This window comes from Crocuta crocuta, unplaced genomic scaffold (assembly GCF_008692635.1).
Source record: "Crocuta crocuta isolate KB4526 unplaced genomic scaffold, BGI_CrCroc_1.0 scaffold143, whole genome shotgun sequence".
Classification (NCBI taxonomy): domain Eukaryota; kingdom Metazoa; phylum Chordata; class Mammalia; order Carnivora; family Hyaenidae; genus Crocuta; species Crocuta crocuta.
In genome coordinates, this window is record NW_027529175.1 from 4001988 (window position 1) to 4027179 (window position 25192).

Below are 25192 nucleotides of genomic sequence, written 5' to 3' on the forward strand. Positions count from 1 at the left end.
GTATTCCTTTGCTTTGGATACAAATGACACTGAATAGACATGCCATGCTGATTCAGGCATCATGATTTCACCTGGGCAATTATTCCCTCTGCCTATAATGCCCTTCCATTCTTTCTCCTGGCTACTACCCACTCCTCCGTCAAAACTCAACTACATACACCCCTTCCTCCCCAAAGCCTTCTTGGGCAACCACCCCATTTTTAGGTAGCTCTCCTTCCCATAACTCCCACACTTACCAACACTTGCAAATACCTCTCATGGCACTGGGACCCCTCAAGGGCGGGCCCGCATCTGATCACTCTGCATTGGGTCCAGCAGACAGTAGGTGCTCAATAACCATTCAAAGCAAGAACAAAGGCCAAAATACTAAGTTCCAAAATAGGAGTTTACCAAATCCTTTTTACATGGAGGCCTTACAAAGAAAAAAACTAAAGGGAATGGCTGTACCAGTACTGCATACAAAATATGACCTGTGTCCACATTGATCACCCCACATCTACCGGAATTTAACTGAATTATGAAAAATGAACAAAACGGGGGTGCCTGGGTGGCTCAGTCAGTTAGGCGTCCGACTTCGGCTCAGGTCGTGATCTCGCAGTTCATGGGCTCGAGCCCCGCATCGGGCTCTGTGCTCACAGCTAGCTCAGAGCCTGGAGGCTGTTTCAGATTCTGTATCTCCCTCTCACTGACTCTCCCCTGCTCACGCTGTCTGTCTCTCTCAGAAATAAACAAAACATAAAAAAAAAAAAAAATGAACAAAACTTGAACCACTCCCAGGGCGCCTGGGTGGCTTAGTCGGTTAAGCGTCCGACTTTCGCTTAGGTCATGATCTCGCGATTCATGGGTTCGAGCCCCGCATCGGGCTCTGTGCTGACTGCCAGCTCGGAGCCTGGAGCCTGTTTCAGAGTCTGTGACTCCCTCTCTCTCTGACCCTCCCCTGCTCACGCTGTCTCTCTCTCTCTCTCTCTCTCCTAGAAATAAATAAAAAAACATTAAAAAATAAAATTGAACCACTCCCTTGGAACCATGGGGGGGAAACCAGAACAGATGCCTGCTCCAGTAACCAACCCTGTCTTTTCCAGAGCTGGGTTATTCTAAGTCGCTTGTGCATACTGTACCTCAGCCAGGACATCTTGAAACTGTTCCCTCGTGAGAGGCATCAGAAAGGTGGTGACAACTCTTTTCAGTTCACTCTTCGACACTGTCATGTTGTGACTAGTATCAAGCAGCTGAAAGGCCTTTTTCAACTCATCTCCTTTATCAGTAATTTTTTGAAATAAAATCCGCTTGACATCTAAGGAGGACAGTACTGGGTTTGCAATAGCAGTGGCTGTAAAAGAGATACAGTTGTTTATTGGACGTGCTTAAAACAGAGATCTCCAAGACCACTTCACTGCAGACTAGAATCCAACAAACTTCCCACTCTTTCTTCCACTGTATCTCGCTTTATGCATCTAAGCACTACATGACTTGCAACGGCAAATCTATAGCCATTTTTCACCTCTGAAATCTGGTCAATATAAAATAACAGTAATCACCTTAAACAGAAAAAGCAAAGCAAAGATAATCTTGCCTATACAGGACACATGTATCATTATAAGCAAAGAACATGGATTTTGGAAGAAAAATTCAGTTGGAACAGTATCATTTCAAATAAATCTTTAAAATATCATATTCGCTTTTCATCCCCTTGCCAATTTTTGAGGGGGAAACGTGTAATTCTTCAATCTAGATCATTTCCCTTTCTAAGACAAGGGAGAGAGGAGAATGGCTGGCCCCTGGAAGGTAATGAAAGAAAGTTAGAAGGTGCTAAATAAGCTCTCGGGGGAGGGGGGGGCTGCACTTCCTGGGGCCACAGTGCTGTAGATCCCAGGGGAGAGCTGGCACACCCCAGCCTCCCTTTCCTCTGTCTAAGGTGGAAACAAGCAAATACAGTAACTACAAATCAACTCATGGTATCAATCAGTTTCATAAACATGAACACATGATTATTCCATTTTGATATTTTATAACCTGTTCAAGAAAGAGGAGGCTAAAACTAAAGGTAGTTTGGTAAATCTCTTCTATTTACTTATGAGATTGCAAAGGCTTGGTAATCACAGTTTAGTTAGTAGCTCTGCTTTACACAGTAAGTTCCGGATGTGTGTTAAGTGTCTTTAATGTCATCTCTTCTTTTATAAAGTCATTCACAAGCAAGAGCTGGGGAAGGATGACTCTAGCTATTTCCCTTCAAATGAGAATTTCTTATCCAGGTGTCAAGCCTCTCTGGCATGAACTGTCAGCAAAGTTCACCTTCCCTGACGCTCGCCAAGCACCCAGGATGCCTATGCCAGGTGCCGGGGATGCCTTCCACTCACCATGCCCACTGCCTCCATAACCAGGACACACTGGAGACCCAGAAAGGAGCGTGGCTGGTTTGGGGTGATAGGCTGAACATCTCAGGAAAAGCTGCTTACACAAAAGAGGTGACACTTCAGCTGGAGCTTGGTGTTCCCAGGAGTGAGAGAGGCTAGAAGTTGGGGGTTGCTGTGAAGGACAGCCATTCGAGGCAAACAGAGGAAGGGACAAGCACAGGAGGCATCAGCCCGGAGATGAGACTGGAGAAGTCAGAAGGGGTCAAACCCCATGTGCTCCTACCCGGCTTTGGTCTCTGGTCACGGGACACCAAGCTGAGACTTCCATCGAGAGAATGATGTCACCTGATTTTCATTCTTAAACCGCATTCTGACATCACGTGTAGGAGGGACAGAAAGGAGAGGACACAGTGACAGTATGGAGACATGTCGTTAACTAACAGCGTGCTCAGGCAAGTACTAATGGAGATCTACACTAACAGGATGGGTGCGGAGGGGAAAGTAGGAGTGAATGAACGATCAGGTTGAGTCCACAGAATCTTCTGACTTGACAAGCAGGGTGAGGTAGTAGAAGAGGCCAGCCTGGCGGGTGGTGACACCCTTCGCTGAGAAAGGGAAAACCACAGGATGTGGTGGTGGCATTTTCCAAGATGGCCACAACAAGACCGCCACCACACATGCTTTCCTTACAAGGCCCCGCTCACGCTCCTCCCATCGAAATGTGGGACACACGCTCCTCCCCCTTCAATCTGAGTGGGCCTCTGACAAGGGCGGAGGGACCCTGTGTGATTTCCAAGATGAGGTCACAACAGCGTCGTAGCTTCTGCCTAGTCCTTGGAAGACACTCAGGCCACAAGCCAGGCTGGGAGGAGGTCTAGAAGTCACACAGGGAAGCCACGGCTGGTGTTCTGGCCAGCACCCCAGCTGAGGCTCCAGCCAACGGGGGGGAGCCGGCCTTGGGATCATTCCAGCCTCGGGTACCCGCTGCCTCCCCAACCGCACCGCCTGGAGCAGAGACAAGCTGTCCCCGGGATCTGCTCAAATTGCAGATCTGTGGGCAAAACAAATGGTTATTGCAATTCCGAGCTTCTATGTTCGCAGCAGTTTGTATATGGCAATAAATACTGGGACAGATGAGAAAAAGGTTTGTGGGAAAACTAATGAATCCAGTCTGGGACCTCTGAGTGGGGGTGGCCACTTGGAAGCTGAACTCACACACTTAGAGATCAGAAGTGGGAGAACTGGCCATGTGGAAGCCACATGGGAAGCACACCGAACCCGAAGAGAAGGGAGCCCTGAGAAACATGACTTTTAAGGGAGCCTCTCCCTGCTCATGCTGTCTCTCTCTCTCTCTCAGAAACAAATTTTTAAAAAATTTAAAAGAAAAGAAAGAAAGAGAGAGTGGACAGGGTTTTGCTGATTGATTGGCCCAGCAGGACAGGGTGTGAAGAAACCAAGAATGATGGGGGCTGGGCCTGAGGAACCACAGGAATGGTGGTGCTATTCACCACGATGGAGAGCACCGGAGCGAAGGGGTCTGGTTGGCTGGCTCACGGCTGAGGTCCCCATCCGATGAACCCAAGCAGCCAGGTCGGGGGGCACCGGGAGATCTGATGCGGAGCTCAGGAGGGAAGTCAGAACGGGGCTATCCCCCTGGTTATGCATGATGTGTAGGGATGCAGGGAAGGGAGTCAGAGGCTCACCTCGAGGGGAGCAGATGCAAGGAAGAGGACTGAGTAGGAGCCCCGAGGGAGAAGAGACCTAAATGTCATAGATTTCCAGGGGCCCTGCCATGCCCTCCCCTCCACTTCTGTCACCGGACTCTCCGAAGCAGCCGATCCATAGGGAGGGGCTGCATGGATCCTCGTGGGCTCGTGAGCCCCGTTTCACCCTCTGCCCATCCGGCCCCGAACTCCTCCTCCAGCCCCAGGGTCATGGAGGGGCCTCTCCCATGAATTGATGTCTCCACCTTGAAATCTGTTTTCGGACTTTTCATGTCATTTTTAGTTTCTTTCCAAGAAGCACCATTTTGGCAATCAACAATTCTAATTTAAAAGTTATCAAAAACATTGGTTTGAAACTAGTGGACATTAAAAGGAAAACTTTGTTTCACGTGCCTAACACACTTCCCAAGGTTTGAAAAGAAAGCAGGAACCAAACTCGCTGATATCATCTTTCTGGAGGGCAGTTTGGCAAAGTTTTCTGTATCTGTCTAGAACATATGACAGTCGCAAGATTGTCACTCTCACCCTAACGAAGAGAACAAGTGGGATGCTCGTTTTTAAGCCCACCAGAGAACTGAAGGACACCAAGAACCTCAATTCCAGAAAGGGGAGGCCACTCCTCAGACGGGACGGGCCAGGGACCCCCAGGGAAGCAGAGCACATTCATTCTCCACAGGGGCGAGGAAAAACGAACCAGCCATTCAGTGACTGCGCGGGAACAGGGGCGATGGGCTGGCGGGCGGGGGCCTCAGTCACAGAGCAAGTCCACGCCCAGCCTCCTGGGCCCCCCGCGGGGGTGGAAGCGGCACACCACTGCGGGGCACAGGCACAGGGCAGCCGCTCACCAGAGGCCGAGGACAGAGCGGGAGAGCAGAGGCGAGTCCCTAAGGCTGAGCGCACCTCAGTGGCCCACTGCAGAGTGGAGGCAGGCAGGGCACACAGAGGCCTCCTCGGGGGCAGAACACTAGGAGCTGGGCTGGAAGACAAAGAGAACCCCCCCACCCCAACGACCCCCCCCCAGACCGGCAGGGGGTGGCTGTAAAGCAGAGAGCTCTCCCCAGGGTGCCAGCTCAGCGGCTGGACTGGGAAGCTCTCAGATCTCCAGAGCTGTTGAAGGAAAGCACTCGAAACCAGGGGCAGCCGCAACCGAGTCCAGACAACAGCTCGGACTGGAGGTGAAACTGGGACCGCAGCCCATCTTACTTGAAGCCTGAGGGAGGGGGCATTCGACAGTCACTTCTGCTTCTGTCAGGCTCCACGCAAACGTATGCTATTAAATCTTTTTAAAACTTCGAGACAAGTGAAATGAGAGAAGGTGACCTAATCAAGAGCGAAACCTGAAGAGCCGCAGAGAGAATGGATGGAGAAACGATCAGGTATGTAAAGCAGAAACGGTAAACGCGTTCAAGAGATTACAGGCAAAGCTAACACACAGAATGTACAGGGGATTTCAGTGGGGAAAAGGACACTGTCTACAGCACACGACAAAGCTAGAAATTAAAAGTTAAGATCGGGGCACCTGGGTGGCTCAGTCAGTTGAGGATCCGACTTTGGCTCAGGTCATGATCTCACAGTTCGTGGGTTCAAGCCCCATGTCGGGCTCTGTGCTGACAGCTCAGAGCCTGGAGCCTGCTTCAGATTCTCTGTCTCCCTCTCTCTCTGCCCCTCCCCCACCTATGCTCTGTCTCTCTCTGTCTCTCAATAATAAATAAACGTTAAAATTTTTTTTTGAAGAGTAGAAGATCAGAAGTAAAATAAATCCACTTGACCTGCTTAACCGCGGACTGCACATGATAGAAGAAAAGCCTAGTGAATATAAAGTCAGGTGCAGAACAATTCTTCACATTTGAACCTAGAGCAAAAACTGTTTTAAAAGGAAACAGATGTGTCCTATCTGTGGCTTACCCCCACAAACAGTTTTTATTTAATATATGAGTTGTACAAATACATCGCCTCCATGCACCAGCATGCAGGAGGGAGAGGCCGCCAAACACTTCATGGTCCCCATTTTCGGGGAAGCACATGGTGCTAGGAGACTTTTAATTTAAACAAGAAAAAGGAATTCAGCATTGAGAATTACCATCAAAAAAATGGAAGGCAAGTGGCCAAAGGGAGAAACAGGCACCGGCACGTAAGGCAGATGAAGGACTAGTACCTTCCATACAAAGCGAGCTCCCACAGATCACCCTAAGACCTGCTCACAGCAGGGGAACCGGCAAAGGATATCAACAGGTGGCTCACAAAAGAGAGATAGGAAGCTGACAAACCGGAGAATCAAAGTTCACTTCCCTGTTCAAGAAAGGCAGGTGGAATCACAATGGGATATTGCTTGTGCCTATCAAATGCAGAAGATGTTAGGATACTTCAAGATAAGCTCTTCCGAATATTCCTTGTGGGCACGTCCACGCACAAACTTCTAAAGGGCAGTGTGGCGGAACATAAGAGGCTCAGTGGGACACCCATCAATCCAGGCTGCTCTGTGGGGTCAGAAAGGTAAGCTAGGACGTGTCCAGAGTACACTGGACATGGGCTGCTGAACAGGGTTGGAAGCTGCTAGCCGATCCCGGTCTATTCTCCCCTTTTCCTTAGAAACGGACACACTGAAAGTTGGGCAGACACTTGGCCATCTAGAGACGTGGATTTCCAGGCTCCTGGATAGATGTCTGTGACCCTGTGATTCAAGTCGCGTCCGGTGAGGAAGCGCGGCGTCCAGTCCGACTTGACTGGAATGCCTTCCCCCGCCTCTCAAGGCAGAATTCAGTGTATGAGGCCTCCTGGCGCCTCTGGTCTTGCACTCACTGTGCTTTCCGCACACGCACTTCTGTTCTGGTCGTGTTTGCCTCGTGCCACTAAAATTCTTTACCCCCGTCTCTGGACTGTGAGCGCCATCAGGGCAGGCCCTCTGCGGGGCCCATCTCAGTACCTATGACAGATCTTGTCACATGCTGGGGCTTGGAAAATGTTCAGGAAAGAAGGAAGGGAGGGAGAGGAGGGGAGGGAGGAGGAAGGGGAGGAGGGAAGTAGGGAGGGAAGGAGAGATGAAAAGACATCTACTTTGGGGAAATTATTATGTTAAATTTTCTTGCTTCAAAACTGAGAGATGCAAACGAGTTTAAAACTTAAATCCACACAAAACCCTGCACGCAAATGTTTATAGTAGCTTTATTCATGATAGCCAAGATGTGAGATCAACCAAGGTGTCTTTCAGTAGTGAGCAGATAAGCTAACCGTGGGACTTCCATGTAAAAGCATATTATTTGGGGGTTAAAAACTGGACTGTTACCACATCAAAAGACAGGAAGGAGCTTCAAGTGCATACTGCTAAGGGGAAGAAGCCCATCTCGAAAGGCTACATGCTGTAGGATTCCAACTCCATGACACTCTGAAAAGGCAAAACTATGGAGACAGTAAGATGACCTGTAGTCGTCCAGATTAGGGGCAGGGAGGGATGAATGGGTGGAGCACCATGGATTTTTAGTGCAGTGAGATGATTCCGTGGGATATCGTAAAGCTGGACACGTGCCATTATATGTTTATCAAAACCCAGAGGACGCAAAACACAAAGAACAAGTCTACTGTAAACTGCAGACTTCAGTTAATCACAACATGTCAATAATGGTGCAGCAATCGCAGCAAATGCACCTCACTAATGCACGATGTCAATAATAGGGAACAACAGGGATGAGGCGTGAAGGGGTGTATGGAACTCTCTGGACTTCAGCTACATTTCTCTGTAACCCTAAAGCTACTAAAGAGTAGTAATTAAGGAGAGAGTCCCTAATTCAGAAAAACTAAGTAAGGAGGTAGACTAAGTATCCACTAGTTTTGGAATCACACTGTCTGGGTTCAAATCTTGACCCTGCCACTTTAAAACCATATGACTTCTGGGCAAGTGGCTTAATCAACCTGTGTCTCAGTTTCCCCATAAAGAATATGGGGACAGTAATGGAGTCTACCTCATAGCTCTATTGCATGTGGTTAAATGACATATGAAGCTTTTGTACAGAGTCTGGTACATACCAAACACACTTAAGTAATATCTACTATTAGTATTATTTCCTCATGAATACTCACTTGAAGAAGGTCTAAACATATGTTGGAAACCATTCCTTGAATACACTCTACATGGTGAAGAGTGAGGTCTTAAGTTCATGAGCTTTTGTGTGGGAGGATACAAAATATGCTCGTCCGGTATAACCACCATTTTGCACATTAAATCCCTGTGACATAAAAGAAAAGAGATTACATTATCTTTGAGCACACGTGACAAATGTGGCCAGCCTCCTCTCTATTCCTTTTCTGAAAGGACAGCTGGGGACTCTAAAAATGCTAGTGATGACCTTGCCAATGTTTCAAAAACTCATCTTAAAATGAACACAAGATCGTGATTTCAGACTCATTGTTTTTAGTGGGTCCAATAATTTTTCCAAAATGAGGAAATGAAGACGTTCTTGGGTAGGAAAATCCATCTGCATCTTGACTACCACTGACTCATGCCTTTGGTGGGTAGTAAGGGTGGAAAGTTCGGATTCCCTGTGCTCTCTTGAGGTGCCTCACTGCGTATCCATCCCCAGGGCAGAGCAGAAGGCACAAGCACCAACAATGGTTCAGTAAGGAACCTCTGAAAATCCTCTCCTCCGTGAAGGTAGTAAGAAAACTGGCAAAAATTGTCAGAACCCACTTTTGCAGAACTCTAGAAATTAACCAAAGGTTTGCAGGAATCTAGGGAGCCCTTATTCATTAATTACGGCAGAATCTTAGTATGAACATCGGGTTTTGTGGCATTTCTACTTCTCCCGCTCCCATCTGTCCCTGTTCCCAAGTAGGCAGTAGCCTTGCAACCAACAGCCTGCAATTTCAGTGAAAATCCAGCACTGGAAAGGGCAGAATGGGTTTGGAGTTCCTTCACGCCCCTTTATAAGAAATTGTCAAAAGGCCTTTGTTGAAAAAAATCAGAGGGAAATGTCTAAACTTCTAGCTGCTTGAAGGATCAGATAACAGATGGAGCAAATAATAGACTAACAAAAAACCTTAAAGGAAAATCTAGGGAATGAAATGTCCATAGGGAAGCTCGACATATTCTTGGGAGTTTAGAAAGCCACTCACACATGTAGGGCTGTGAGCAAGCTCAGGGCTGTGTGCTTGCTCAGGGAAGAACTGAGCAGGCCCTAAACTCTTACCTCTGGCTGACCTTGGAGCTCTGCACAAGCAGTAAATGAAGCCTAAGGCAGGGCTCTAAGCTGCCTGGCAGAGTACTGAAGGAATGCTCAAACACACAAAGAGCCCCTCAGCAAATACTGGAAGACTATTCTTTGCGGGCATTTAAGGAAATCTCTGTCCAATCATGAGCTGATCACTAAACTAACCAATCAGACACTTCAGTGGCTGTCCATGACAAAAAATACAGACTTTACAAAGTTAGTTCAGAAAAGTCATTAAACAAGGGTGCCTGGGTGGCTCAGTCGATTGCTCTTGATCTTAGCTGAGGTCTTGATCTCATGACTTGAGTTCAAGCCCTGCATTGAGCTCTGTGCTAGATGTGAAGCCTATAAGAAAAGAGAAGAGAGGAGAGGAGAGGAGAGAAGAGGAAAGAAGATGAGGGGAGGGGAGAGGATGGGGGGGGGGGACAGGAGAGGAAAGGAAAAGTCACTAAATAAAAACTTGAAAAGTGGAAAGAATATGATTTCAAAAACTGCCACATTATTTAAAATGTCTAGTTTTCAATAAAAAATTATGAGACATGCAGAAAGAGAGAGAGAGAGGGGGAGAGAGAGAAAGACCCATACATACATACCTTTAGAAACCATACAAGCTAGAAAACAGTGAGATGAAACACTTAAAGTGTAGAAAGAAAAAAAAAACCCCACCAACCTAGAATTCTGTATCCAGCAAAATTATACTTCAAAAGTTAAGGGCAAATAAATACTTTCTTATGCAAACTGAGGATATGTGTTACCAGTAAGCCTGCTTTAAAAAAAAAAAAAAAAAAGTTAAATTCTTCAGAAAGAAAGAATTATACAAGTCAGAAACTTAAATTTACATAAAAAAGAAGAAAAATTTTCTAATTTGTGCATTAGAAAAAGCACAAATTAAAGTAACATAAAAACATATGCACCCGATAATAGAGCCCTAATACACATGAAGCAAAAATTGATAAAACTGAAAGGAGAAATAGACACTTCAACAATGATAGTTGAAGACTGCAACAGCCACTTTTAATAGTGGATAGAACAACTGTACAAATTAACAAGTAAATAGAGGACTTGAACAACACTATAAACCAATTACACCTAACAGGCATGTAAAGAATATTCCACTCAACAATGGTAGAATATACACTCTACTCAAGTGCATTTGGAACATTGATCTGAAAAAATCATATGTTAAGACATAAAACAAGTCTTGACAAATTTTAAAATAATGAAATAATCAAAGGATGTTCTCTGACCACACTGGAATGAAATTAGAAATCCATAAGAGAAAGAAATTGAATAATTCACAGATGTGTCAAAATTAAATAACACACTCTTAAATAACCCCAATGGATCAAAAGGGAAGAAAAACCATAAGTGAAATTAGCAAATACTTTTGGATGGATGGAAATGAAGGTACACACGCCAAAAATTATGGGATGTAGTGCTTAGAGGGGAATTGACAGCTTTAAATGCCGGTATTATTTTTAAAAAGAAGAAAACCTCAAAATAATAACTTAATCTTCTTCCTTAAGAAAACTAGAAAAATAAGAGTAAACTAAGCCCAAATAAAAAGAATAAAAGAAATAATAAAGATTAGAGCAGAAATAAATAAAATTGTAAAGAGAGAACAAACAAAATAAAGAGTTACCTCTTTGAAAAGATCAGCAAAACTGACATATTTCTGGATAGATTCTCTAAGAAAAAGTGAGAAATACTCAATGTACAAAAATCAGAAATTAAAGAAAGAACATTACTACTGACTTCATAAAAACAAAAAGGATAAGGGAATACTAGAACAATTGTATGCCAATGAATTAGCTAATCTACACAAAATAAAAACACCCAAGCTACTGAAACTGACTGAAGAAGAAATAGAAAATCTGAATAGATCTATATCAAGTGAAGAAACTAAATAAGAAATAAAAAGCTTCNCAAATGGGTTCACTGGTAAGTTCTACCAAACATTTAAAGAATAATTAAAACCAATCAATCCCTCGCAAACTCTTCAAAAACAAACAAACAAAAAATAGAATAAGAGGTAATACTTCCCAACACAATTCTATGAGGTTAGCATTGCCAAATCCAGACAAAGGCATAAGAAAAGAAAGCTAAAGACCAATATTCCTTAGGAATATAGGAAAAATCTTCAACAAAATACTTGCAAAGAGAATCCAACAACATTAAAAAAGAATTCGAAGTCATGAACAGGTGAGATTATCCCAGGACTCAAGGGTGATTGAATGTATAGAAATCAGTCACTGTAATACACCACATTAATACAACCCAAAATAATGACCACCTCGATAGATGGAGAAAAAGTATTTCACAAAATCCTATGACTTTTCATGATAAACACACTCAACAAGCTAGGAATAGAAGGGAACTGCTTTGACCCAACAAAGAGCATGGAAACCAACAGCTACCATCGTATGGAATGATAAAAGAACAAAACTTGAAAGCCTTCAGCCTAAAATCAGGAACAATGCAAGGATGTCTGCTCTTACCACTTCTATTCAACATCATACTGAAGGTCCTAGCCAGAGCAATTAGGTTAAAAAAGGAAATAAAAGGCATCCAGCTCTAGTGCCACAAGGAAGTTTTATAACATCACTTGTCTGAGGCTCCTAACTTGGCAAACCTTCAAAGGGAAGGGAAAGGAAGAAGTTTCCCCTATTAGACTTCACATTTAAATGCAAGTCCACAATTATTTAATAATCAAAAATAGATGTATGTGTGTGGCACTATTTAAGTACAAAGAATCAGACGAAACAATACATCTAAAGCCCTAGATTTTAAGAATCTCAAGTTTTCAGGGTTGAAGAAATGAATCAGAATTTTTTTTTAATGTGTAAGAAATGCATACTGGCTGGTGCTCTGGTTTTACTCTCTTTGGGCAGCCCCTGACTGCCTGGCATGGTACTTATTGGTCTAGACCTGCCTTATTTACACAGGTCCCTGTAGGCAGGGACAATACCAGGGCTTGAAGCCATGTGAGGCTGACAGCAGAGTCCCACATACATCTCTCTTCAACTAGTTAAATTCAACTGAAACCTAGAATCATAGCATAGGTAAATTTCCAGAAGAATATGGCTTAGTATGTGTTCACATGGTCAAAATATATTTATCAAGCTTCCTTCTAGAAGTCTAGGGGTCAATGAACAAAACTGGCAAAATCATGGCCATCATGGGCCTTATATTCTAGTCCTGGAAGACAAACAATAAATAAGTGAATGATACAAGTGGGTAAGTACTGTGAAGATAAATGGGGGGGGAGGGGGAGTGGGAATTGATGACACTGACCTGACAGAAACCAGGAAGGGAACAATGCCATTGGGAGAACAAAGAGGCAATAGGAGGTCAGACAGAGGAAAACCACACAGGCTCCTGTGATGGCTGGGCTCTCTCCATGAGTGATATGTGAAGCCACTGGACTGTTATATACGGAGAAGAGAAATATGCACAGGATTATGATCTGGCCTTTGCATTTAAAGGATCCCTCTGACTATATGTCAAGAATAGATTTACGGAGGCAGGAGAGGAAACAGGGGGATCAATTATAAGTCTACTGAAATAATGCATGCAAGAAAAGATGGTGGCCTGGAACAGGATCATAAGTGTTGAGAAATGGTCAGATTCTAAATGTGTTCTGAAAGCAAGGTCAATTGTATTTTCTTATATATATCATTTGGCATGCAAGAGAAAGGTTGGACGAAGTGACCGTTAACTGAGGTGGAGGAGACTAAAGGCCAGACAGGTTTGGACGGGAAGATCAAGAGTTTCATTTTGCATATGTTGAGTTGGAGATACCTGTTCAATCTCCCAGGGGAGATACTGAATAGGAAGTTGGATATATGAGCCTGAGTCTGGGGAAGAGTCTGGGACTGAAGATATAACAAGTGTGGGGACTGTCAGCCTCTAATAGGTATAAGGCACAAAGTCAAATCAGCCCACCAAGAAAGCAGGTGTAAAAAGAGGAAACATGTCAGAGCTGAGCTTTGCGGCATTCCAACATTCAGAGTTCAGGGAGATGAGGAGGAACTAGTAAAAGATGAGTCAATGAGAAAGGAGAAAAACCAGGAGACTGGAGTGTCCTGGAAATTGGGTGAGGAACATGTTTCAAGGAGGGAATCATGGTACATGTCAAATGCTATCATTGAAGATAAGGACCAAAAATCACCCTTTGGATCAAGCCATGCAACCAGTACTGATCACCCCAAGAGGCACCATACTGGTGTAACTGAAAAGTTACAGGGGGAGCCCAAGCAAGTTACACATAAACTCAAAGGAAAAGGATCTCTGCTATAAAGCAGAGAAACAGTGTGGTAACTGGAGGAGGAATGAAGGTCAAGGAAGAAATCTTTAAGACAGGATAATTGGAAGCAGGTATGAAGACTTCCGGTAGTGATCCAGTGGAGAGGCAAAGAATAATGAAGCAGAACCAAAAGGAGGGGCAGCCAGGTCCCATGGGTTCACCAGTAGAGGCAGGATCTCACCTCATGGATCAGCCTTTTTGGGAGCACACTCGGTTCATCACTCGTAACAAAGGAGAAGACAGTAGAAACAGATATGGTGAGGAGAGCATACGTGGGTTCCTTTCAGCTCATGTCTATTTTCTCTGTGAGATGGGAAATTGGGCCATCAGCACCAAGTGAGGATGGGAGAGGTATCCAGGATTCAGGAAAGAGGACAAGTAAAAAGTGTTCCAGAAGAGAAGGCAAGGGGGACAGGGTGGGAGATGAAGAATGATGTACAAGGGGTTATAAGAGCCCAACCAAGGTCCATGGGCATGAACTCAAGACCCAGGCCCGGGGAGGTGAAGAGTTGGATTTAACTGAAGGCAAGGTTTTGAAAAGCAAGTACAATATAGCCAGGGATGTCACATGCACGTATTGTCCAGAAAGGGGCCCCAAGAATGATGGGAATTTTCAGTGTCTCTGAAATAACCGGACAAGACTAAGTGAAGAGACCAGAAACTCAAGCTCATGAAGAATTTTAAGAAGGAAAAAAATGTTTTAGAAGACGGCAGTGCAGCATGGAGACCCTGAGCTTGTCTTGTCCCTGAAATGCACACAGATCAGCACCAAACAATTTTGAGCACCTAGGAAATTGATATGAGATTAACACAACAATCTGCATAACTTGAGCCAGAGAACTCGGCAGGTACATGTTGCAGAGAGGTGAACTGGGGGAGAGAAAAGCTGCAGAGGGTAGGGAGCTATTTTTGCAAAGAGAGGAGAGAGAAAGGGAAAGGGGAGAGTGCAGCACACATCAGGACTGTGCAAGAAAAGCACTGCCCCATAAGTAGCTGGAGAGAAAGAGTGAAAACACTTATAGGGCACTGAGCAAGAAATCTGTCCCCCAAAACTATTGACACAGAAAGAGAAATTTTTATTTTTATTTTTTAAATTATTTTATTCTATTTAATTTTCTTTATTTCATTCTATTCTATTTTATTATATAAATATTTAAATTTTAAAATTTTTTCTTACTTTTTTTCTTTTCTTTTCCTTTTTTCCTTATTCTATCAAGCTTCTTTCACCAAGCAGACCAAAACACACTCACCTAGAATCTAGCTTCCTTTATTTGATTTGTTTTGCTTTTAGTTTTTAATTTTTAATTTTTTTCTTTCTCCAAAATGACAAAATGGAGGAATTCACCCTCAAACAAAGCAGAGGAAGAAATGACAGCCAGGGGCTTAATCAGCACAGATATAAGCAAGATGTCTGAATTAGAATTGAGAACCACAATACTAAGAATACTTGCTGGGGTTGAAAAAAGCATAGAATCCCTTTCTGCAGAGATCAAAGAAATAAGATCTAGTCAGGATGAAATTAAAAATGCAAAGAAGGGGGGGAAATAGTGGGGGAGAGGGAGGGAGGCAAACCCGAGAGACTCTTGAATGCTGAGAACAAACTGAGGACTGATGGGGGTGGGAGGTGGGAGGGAAGGAGGTGACAGGCATGGAGGAGGGCACTTGTAGGGATGAGCACTGGCTGTTATATGGAAACCAACTTCACAATAAACTGTTTTTTAAAAATTCTATAACTGAGATGCAATCTCAAATGGATACCACAATGGCAACGATAGATGAAGCAGAGCAGTGAATCAGTGATTTAGAAGATAAAATCATGGAGAATAAAGAAGCAGAAAAAAGGAGCGAAACAAAGGTAAAAGAGTACAATAAAAGACTTAGAGAACTCAGTGACTTATTAAAAAGGAATAACATCCAAATCATAAGAGTTCCAGAAGATGAAGAGAAAAAAGGATAGAAGGTTTATGTGAGCAAATTATAGCAGAGGGCTTTCCTAATGTGGGAAAGGAAACAGACATGAAAATTCAAGAAGAACAAAGAACTCCCATTAGATTCAACAAAAACTGACCATCACCAAGGCATATCATAGTCTAAATTCACAAGATACACAGACAAGGAAAGAATTACGAAATCAGCAAGGGGGGGGAAAAGTCTTTAACCTATAAGGGAGGATAGATCAGGTTCGCAGCAGACCTATCCACAGAAAATTAGTAGGCCAGAAAGAACTGGCCGGATATATTCAGCAGGCTGAATCGGAAAATATGCAACCAAGAATTCTTTATCCAGCAAGGCTGTCATTCAAAATAGAAAGATATAAAGAGTTTCCCAGGAAAACAAAAACTAAAGGAGTTTGTGACCACCAAACCAGACCTGAAAGAAATTTTAAGGAGGACCCTTTGAGTGGAGAAAAGACAAAACAAAACCAAAAAGGTCAAAAGCAACAAAGACTAGAAAGAACCAGAGAACATCACCAAAAACACCAACTCAACAGGTAACACAATGGCGCTAAATCTATATCTTTCACTCTAATTGTCAATGGACTAAACAGTCCAATCAAAAGACACAAGGTATCAAAATGGATAAGAAAACAAGACCAATCTATATGCTGCTTACAAGAGACTCATTTTAGACCTAAAGACACCTGCAGATTGAATGTAAGGGGATGGAGAACCATCTATCATGCTAATGGTTGTCAAAAGAAAGGTGTAGTAGTCATACTTATATCAGACAAACTAAATTTTAAAATAAAGACCGTAACAAGAGATGAAAAAGGGCATTATATCATAATTAAAGGGTCTATCCAACAAGATCTAACAATTATAAATACTTATGCCCCCAATGTGAAAGAACCCAAATATATAAATCAAGTAATCACAAACATAAACAAACTCATTGATAATAATGCCATAATGGTAGAGGACTTCAACACCCCGCTTACAGCAATGGACAGATCATCTAAGCAGAAAATCAACAAGGAAACAATGGCCCTGAATGACAACTGGATGAGATGGACTTAACAGATATATTCAGAATATTTCATCCTAGAGCAGCAGAATACACATTCTTCTCGAGTTGCACATAGAACATTCTCCAGAACAGATCATATACTGGGTCACAAATTAGCCCTCAACAAATACAAAAAGATCAAGATCATACCTTGCATACTTGCAGACCACAATGCTCTGAAAGTCTAAATCAACCACAAGAAAAATTTTGGAAAGGCCATGAATACTTGGAAGATTAAAGAACACCCTACTAAAGAATGAATGGCTTAACCAAGAAATTAAAGAGGAAGTTAAAAAGTACATGAAAATGAAAGCACAACAGCCCAAGTCTGTGGGATGCAGTGAAGGTGGTCATAAGAGGGAAGTATATAGGAATCCAGGACTTCCTAAAGAAGGAAGAAAGTTCTCAGATACACAAACTAAACTTATACCTAAAAGAGCTGGATAAAGAACAGCAAATAAAGCCCAAAACTGGCAGAAGAAGGGAAATAATAGAGATTAGAGCAGAAATCAGTGATATTGAAATTTAAAAAAAGAACAGAACAGATCAGTGAAACCAGAAACTGGTTCTTTGAAAGAATTAACAAAATTGATAAACCACTAGCCAGATTGATCAAAAAGAAAATGGAAAGGACCCAAATAAAGTCATGAATGAAAGAGGAGAGATCACAACCAACACTGCAGAAATACACACAATAATAAGAGAATATTATGAGCAAGTATATGCCAACAAATTGGGCAATCTGGAAGAAATGGACAAATTCCTAGAAACATATAAACTACCAAAACTGAAACAGGAAGAAATAGAAAATTTGAACAGATCCATAACCAGTAAAGAAATTGAATCAGTAATCAAAAATCTCCCAACAAACAGGAGTCCGGGGCCGGATGACTTTCCAGGGGAATTCTACCAAACATTTCAAGAAGAGTTAGCACCTATTCTTTTGAAGCTGTTCCAAAAAATAGAAATGGAAGGAAAACCTCCAAACTCATTCTACAAGGCCAGCATTACCCTGATTCTAAAAGCAGACAAAGACCCCCATGACAAAAGAGAACTACAGACCAATTTCCCTGATGAACATGGGTGCAAAAATTCTCAACAAGATACTAGCAAACTGGATCCAACAACACATTAAAAGAATTACTCACCACAACCAAGTGTGATTTGTTCCTGGGATGCAGAGCTACAAATCAATCAATGTGACACATCATATTAACAAAAGAAAGGATAAGAACCACATGATCCTCTCAATAGATGCTGAAAAAGCATTTGACAAAATACAGCATCCTTTCTTGATAAAAACCCTCAAGAAAATAGGGATATAAGGATCGTACCTCAAGATCATAAGGGCATACACAAAAGACCCACCACTAATATCGGCCTCAATGGGGAAAAACTGAGAGCTTCCCCCCTGAGGTCAGGAACACAACAAAGGTGTCCACTCTCGCCACAGGTTTTCAACACAGTGTTGGAAGTCCTAGCTTTCCTAGCAATCAGAAAACACAATGAAACAAAAGGCATCCAAATCAGCCAGGAGGAAGTCAGACTTTCACTCTTTGCAGATGACATGATACTCCATGTGGAAAACCCAAAAGACTCCGTCAAAACACTGCTAGAACTGATCCATGAATTCAGCAAAGTTGCAGGATATAAAATCAATGTACAGAAATCAGTTGCATTTTTTTTTAATTTTTTTGTATTTATTTCTGAGAGAGAGACAAAGAGAGAGACACAGAGCCAGCACGGAGCCAGACGCAGGGCGTGAACCCACGAACCGTGAGATCATGACCTAAGCTGACGTCGGACACTTAACCGACTGAGCCACCCAGGTGCCCCGAGAAATCAGTTGTATTTCTTTTTTTTATTTTTTTAATTTTTATTTATTTCTAGAAGAGAGAGAGAGACAGCGTGAGCAGGGGAGGGTCAGAGAGAGAGGGAGTGTATTTCTATATACCAATAATGAAGCAGCAGAAAGTCAAGGAATCAATCCCATTTACAATTATATCAAAAACCTATTCCTATATAAAATATCTAGGAATAAATCTAACTAAAGAGGTAAAAAGTCTGTATACAGAAAACTATAGAAAGCTTGTGAAAGAAATGGCAGAAGACACAAAAAAAACAGAAAAATATTCCATGCTCATGGATTGGAGGAACAAATATTATTAAATGTCGATACTACACAAAGCAATCTACATATTCAAAGCAATCCCTATCAAAATAACATAAGCATTCTTGATAAAGCTAGAACAAACAATCCTTAAATTTGTATGGAACCAGAAAAGACCCCAAATAGCCAAAGTAAGCCTGAAAAAGAAAACCAAAGCTGGAGCCATCACAATTTCAAACTTTGAGCTTATTACAAAGCTGTAATCATCAAGGCAGTATGGTACTGGCACAAAAACAGACACTCAGATCAATGGAACAGAATAGAGAACCCAGAAATGGACCCACAAACATATGGCCAACTAATCTTTGACAAATCTGGAGAGAATATCCAGTGGAAAAAAGAGTTTCTTCAGCAAATGGTGTTGGGAAAACTGGACAGAGACATGCAGAAGAATGATCCTGGACCACTTTCTTACAGCATATGCAAAAATAAACTCAAAATGGATGAAAGACCTAAACATAAAACCAGAAACCATCAAAATCATAGAGGAAAAAACAGGCAACAACCTCTTTGACCTTGGCTGCAGCAACTTCTTACTTGACACGTCTCCAGAGGCAAAGGAAACAAAAGCAAAAATGAACTTTTGGGACCTCATCAAGATAAAAAGCTCTGCATAGCAAAGGAAACAATCAGCAAAACTAGGCAACCGATGGAATGGGAGAAGATATTTGCAAATGACATATCAGATAAAGGGTTAGTATCCAAAATCTATAAAGAACGTATAAACTCAATACCCATAAAACAAATAATCTAATGAAGAAATGGGCAAAAGACAGGAATAGACGCTTCCAAAGAAGACATCCAGATGGCTAAGAGACACATGAAAAAATGTTCAACATCACTCAACAACAGAGAAATACAAATCAAAAGTACAATTAAACTAAAACAACTCAGGCAACAACAGATGTTGGTGAGGATGTGGAGAAAGAGGAAGCCTTTGGCACTGCTGGTGGGAATGCAATCTGGTGCAGCCACTGTGGAAAACAGTATGGAGGTTCCTTGAAAATTTAAAAATAGAACTACCCTATGACTCAGCAATTACACTACAAGTAATTATCTAAAGGGTACAGGAGTTATGATCCAAAGGGGCACATGCACCCCAATGTTTATAGCAGCGCTATCAACAATAGCCAAAGTATGGAAAGAGCCCAAATGCCCATCAACTGATGAATGGATAAAGAAGATGAGGTGTACACACACACACACACACACACACACACACACACACGAATATTACTCAGCAATCAAAAAGAATGAAATCTTACTATTTGCAACAATGTGGATAGAACCAGAGTGTATTATGTTGAGTGAAATAAGTCAGTCAGAGAAAGACAAATATCATGTGATTTCACTCACATGGGGAATTTAAGATACAAAACAGATGAGCATAAGGGAAGGGAAGCAAAAATACTATAAGAATAGAGAGAAAGACAAACCATAAGAGATTCTGAAACACAGAGAACAAACTGAGGGTTGCTAGCGGGGTGTTGGGTGGGGGGAAGGGCTAAGTGGGTGATGGGCATTAAGGTGGGCACTTGTTGGGATGAGCACTGGGGGTTACATGTAAGTGATGAGTCACTAAATTCTATTCCTGANAATGAAATCTTACTATTTGCAACAATGTGGATAGAACCAGAGTGTATTATGTTGAGTGAAATAAGTCAGTCAGAGAAAGACAAATATCATGTGATTTCACTCACATGGGGAATTTAAGATACAAAACAGATGAGCATAAGGGAAGGGAAGCAAAAATACTATAAGAATAGAGAGAAAGACAAACCATAAGAGATTCTGAAACACAGAGAACAAACTGAGGGTTGCTAGCGGGGTGTTGGGTGGGGGGAAGGGCTAAGTGGGTGATGGGCATTAAGGTGGGCACTTGTTGGGATGAGCACTGGGGGTTACATGTAAGTGATGAGTCACTAAATTCTATTCCTGAAATTATGACTACACTATATGTTAACTAACTTGGAATTAAATTTTCAAAAAATTTTTAAAAAGAAGGAAAAACATTCTTATTCAATGTACTGGGAACTTGCTTTGAGCCAGGAAATGAGCTTAAGATTCATGAACACCCGTCACTGAACCCTCCTCATGACCAACCACTTGCTGCATTTCATCAGTGCAGGAGGCTGACAGTCCGAAGAGGCAGCCAAGGTGCCCAGGACTGCGCAGCAGCTGAGCCCAGAGCTGGGTCCGGGGGGAGAGCTCATCCCAGGCATCAAGTGCGTATGGCTGTCAGCGGCCAAGGCCTTCCTCTTATTTTCTACACAATTCCTAGCAAGCTCCTTGCAGGAGGGGGCAAGTCTCTGGCTACCCGAGCTGCAGGGCTGGTTAGGGAGCACTCGCCCCCCATCTCACCCAGCTCTGCACGCACGTGGGAAGGACCTGCCACGACTGCATTCCTTGTTGTGGTTATTGCTGATGCAAATAAGCGCTCGCTTTATTTTATCCATAAATTCCCTTCCTAATAACATAAGGCCTGCCAGGGCCTTGGCCTCATGCCTTATTACACCCCCTGAGGAGTGAGATAATCACCCAGAAATGTACTGCCTGTTGTGCATTTTATTACTTGAATACAAAGCGATTCAATTCAAGGAACACTTAGTTGAAGACAGCAGGAAAAAAATAATAATAATCATATGAAAAGTAATTCTTCCTAATGCTACTGAGCACACTGCAGGGAATAATCCTCTTCCAGCGAGAGAATGGTCTGTGACCCGTCGGGTCTTCTCCGGTTCCAATTTCTACTGACTGCAAGATTGTGCAAGCCAGAGACCTCACCAGCCTCCTCGCAGTGTGGATATTCCAAACAGCCAGATCTAGGTGGCTCTGACAATGGGGCCTGTTTGGTGTTCAACCTGACCATTCGCGGTATCGGCATTTTCCAAGCAGCTACCCCTCAGCGATTCATTCTTGAGCAAACGCTGCAGGCCACACACAGGTGAGGGTGGAGGGAGGGGAGGGGAAGTGCGAACAGCCCAACCTCCAGCAGTTCACCATCTCGCTCAGGATTTTAGGAAAATGCAGTGTGTTCTTCAAGTCCATGAGCAGGCATACCAACTGCAAGTACAACGGCACTGAGGCAGCACGTAGAAACTTGGCAACTTCCTGTCCTTGAGTTGCTCAGCGTGTGCACTGAATCACTCTTGCTCCAGGATTAGATGAAAGACCTTTTCCAAGAGATGCCAGTGTCAGTTCACGTCAAGGTGGGGGTAGAGCTAGTCCATTTGTAGATTCCTTATGCAGAAATAACATGGTTTTTAATTGTGACTAATACCATTATTTTAAGATGCATTTCTTCTCCATCTTTATTTATTTAGTGCTTATTTATTTTTGAGAGAGAGACAGAGACAGAGTGCAAGCTGGGGAGGGGCAGAGAGAGAGGGGGAGACACAGAACAGAATCTGAAACAGGCTCCAGGCTCTGAGCTGTCAGCACAGAGCCCGACGCGGGGCTTGAACTTGTGAACTGCAAAATCATGACCTGAGCTGATGTCAGACGCTTAACCGACTGAGCCACCCAGGCGCCCCTCTTCTCCATCTTTAAAAATTAGTCCTAAAAGACTGTTAAAGGGGCGTCTGGGTGGCTCGGTTGAGCACCCAACTCTTGATTTCAGTTCAGGTCATGATCTCATGGTTCGTGGGATCAAAGCCCCATGTTGGGCTCTGCCTGGAATTCTCTCTCTCCTTCTCTCTCTGCTCCTTCCCTGCTCATGTGCATGCATGCTCTCTCAAAATAAAGAAAAATTAAAAAAAAAAAAAAAAGGTTGTCGAAGCAGCCATATAGGTAGCTTGAAACGAGCAGTGGTCCCTGAGCCAACAATATCAGCATCACCTAGAACCTTTCAGAGAGGCATTTTCTCAGGCTCCACCCAGACCAACCAATCAGAAACTCCGGGGGTCAGGCTAACCCACCCATCTGTGTGTTAACAAGCTGAGACCACTGGTGTAGAAGACGCTGAAGCTGATTTATGAGTCTATAGTTTTTGAAGGAGGCTCTGTGAAGTTCCCTGCTTAATAACAAAATGAAGTAAAAACACACACAAACATCATCACCCCGAAGCAATTCGATGGAGACCCACCCAGCAATAACTGAGCACCCAGTTTTCTGGCAATCAGTTAATCCAGAGAGAAAAACCAAATTTACTAATGAGGCCAAGACTGAACTCTCTGGAATTTAAATGTTAGGTTTTTGCCCCATTGAGCCAGGTGTGTGTGTGTGTGTGTGTGTGTGTGTGTGCGCGCGTGCGCGTGTGCACTTGCATACATGTATGAGTGGCTTGCGTGTCTCTCATAGAAACGAGTAGATGATAAGAAAATCTGTCAATACTCAAGAAGGGACACCTTGCACTGACCATAGACTCCCACAGCTCTGCAACCTACTTCAAAGAACATGTGGAAAATCGAAAGCAAGTCATCTGCATGATAATCTAATCAAATATTAGGATTCCGGGGCTCGTGCCGTCTCCTCCACCCCAGCCGCGTGCTCCCCTCAATATCTTAGACTCAGCTGACAACCCCTTGTCTACTGTTCTAAACATAGGGATTATAAGAATGCAAGCTGATTTACAAATATATTCCAAATGATAGGGTATCGTAAAAAACAATTTAGCCAGTCAACTGAATTCAATTTAGCAGGAAAAATCCGTGGCCGTAAAGTGACCTGCCCCCAGGGCCCGCGGCCCCACACGTCTGAGCCACGGGCTTCCTCCGCCAAGGGTCCCCCCTGCCCGTGCTCTCCCCCGATCCCCGCCCAGGCCCCACCTTCCTCCCAAACCTCACTTCAACCAGTACCTCCTCTTGCAGCATGAATTCCAAGCCCTCCCCCACCCCCACTACAAGACACACCCACACAAACTCAGAAATGAAACTGAAAACGTAACACAAACCCGTCAACGTTAACATGCTTTAACGGAGTAATATAATGATTATAAATATGTTGAAACGTAAAAACGTGTTCAGAACAATGTTAAGAGAAAAAGTACTATGAACACGATATAAAACTGTGCTTTCACAGGGGCACCTGGATGGCTCAGTCGGTTGAGCGTCTGACGCTTGGTTTTGGCTGAGGTCATGATATGGTTCGTGGGTTTGAGGTCCGCATCGGGCTCTGCACTAACAGAGCAGAGCCTGCTTGGGATTCTCTCTCCCTCTCTCTCTCTCCCTCCCTCTCTCTCTCTCTCTCTCTCTCTCTCTCCCCCTTCCCTGCATGCATGTCTGTGCTCGCTCGCTCCAAAATAAATGAATTACAAAAAAAAGAATGAAAAATGTGTTTTTACATGTGGACAGAGTCTACAAGATGTGACAAAAATAGCTATGTTGGCAAGGGGGGGGTCAGTGACCTTTTTTAAGTGTTCTTTAATAAACGTCTGGTAGCATGTTAGAAAGGACGTGCCTACGGGGCCCCCCAGACAGCCCACGGCCTAACTCCTGCCACCTCCCTCTCCCCTCCTGACCTGGGGTTCCCTCTCCTGTCACCCACAGATATGGGTGTGACTGTCACCTCCTGGGAGAGGTCTCCCTGATTACCCATCTGCGTCCTCCTCCACACCCTCTCATCAAAGCCCGTCCTTCCCCTGTGCCGCACTCAGCACCGTTGGGAGTCACACTTATATTTGGGAAATGACAACCTCGATTACAGTCTCCATGAAATACAAAAGGCCTTTTACACCACTGACCCCTCCAGCCACAGGACTGTGGTTCCAGAAGTATTTCTCAAATTAGTGAGTGGAGGATTTTCACAGCCCCGGCATTCAAGAGCACCCTCCTCTCGACACAAACTGATATGCACACACATGCACACACACACACACGCACGTACATGCACACATGCATATGTGTGCACACACATGCACATACGCACATGCACATGGGCACACACGCACACGTGCATACACACTTCCCACTCTGGACCCTGTTGCGGGCCATCACCCTCCTTCCCACCACCCAGTACAGCACTTTCAGTATCACCCACAGTCTCTCACTCCGGGCCCCTCCCCTGGGCGCCGGTGACCCGTGTCAAAAAGGTCTCAATTAACACCTGAGACCCTTAGGATTAACCCCTACCCCCGTCTCCCTTCCCCGTGAGCCTCTTCACTTCAGGACAGCAGGGGTCACGTCTGATTACGGTGTGCGTGTGTGCAACACAGTGAACATCAGGCGCACGTTAGGCGCAAGTGGACACAGTGCTGAGGCGCCAACGCCCTGCCGCTCCCGGACACGGACCCTCAGGGAAGAGCTGCTCCCGTCCTGCCTGTAAGGCGCTTTCTCCATCACAGACCCCGAAGTCTGATTCCGGACGGTGTCTCAGAAATCCTCTCTCACCTAATGGCCGTTCTCGGAATCCCCAGCCCCTGACACGGCGACGCAGCCACGGTAGAAGGCCGCAGCCGCGCCGCGTCCGAAGACCGGCCAGCACGTTGGCTGTTT

At 43.9% G+C, this 25192-nt stretch overlaps 1 protein-coding gene across 7 annotated transcripts in view; it reads right to left on the reverse strand.

The window, feature by feature from the left end:
* Nucleotides 1-25192, reverse strand: part of EFCAB6 (EF-hand calcium binding domain 6) — a 239973-nt gene that overhangs the window by 205676 nt on the left and 9105 nt on the right. For 6 of the 7 annotated variants that reach the window (XM_077757996.1, XM_077757994.1, XM_077757995.1 and 3 more), the window contains exons 4-5: nucleotides 8153-8298; nucleotides 1119-1330 (exon numbers count right to left, since the gene is read on the reverse strand). In XM_077757996.1, coding sequence (XP_077614122.1) covers nucleotides 1119-1330; nucleotides 8153-8298 — 358 coding nt within the window. The remainder of the gene's footprint in view (nucleotides 1-1118; nucleotides 1331-8152; nucleotides 8299-25192) is intronic. The other variant, XM_077757999.1, reaches the window with a different exon arrangement.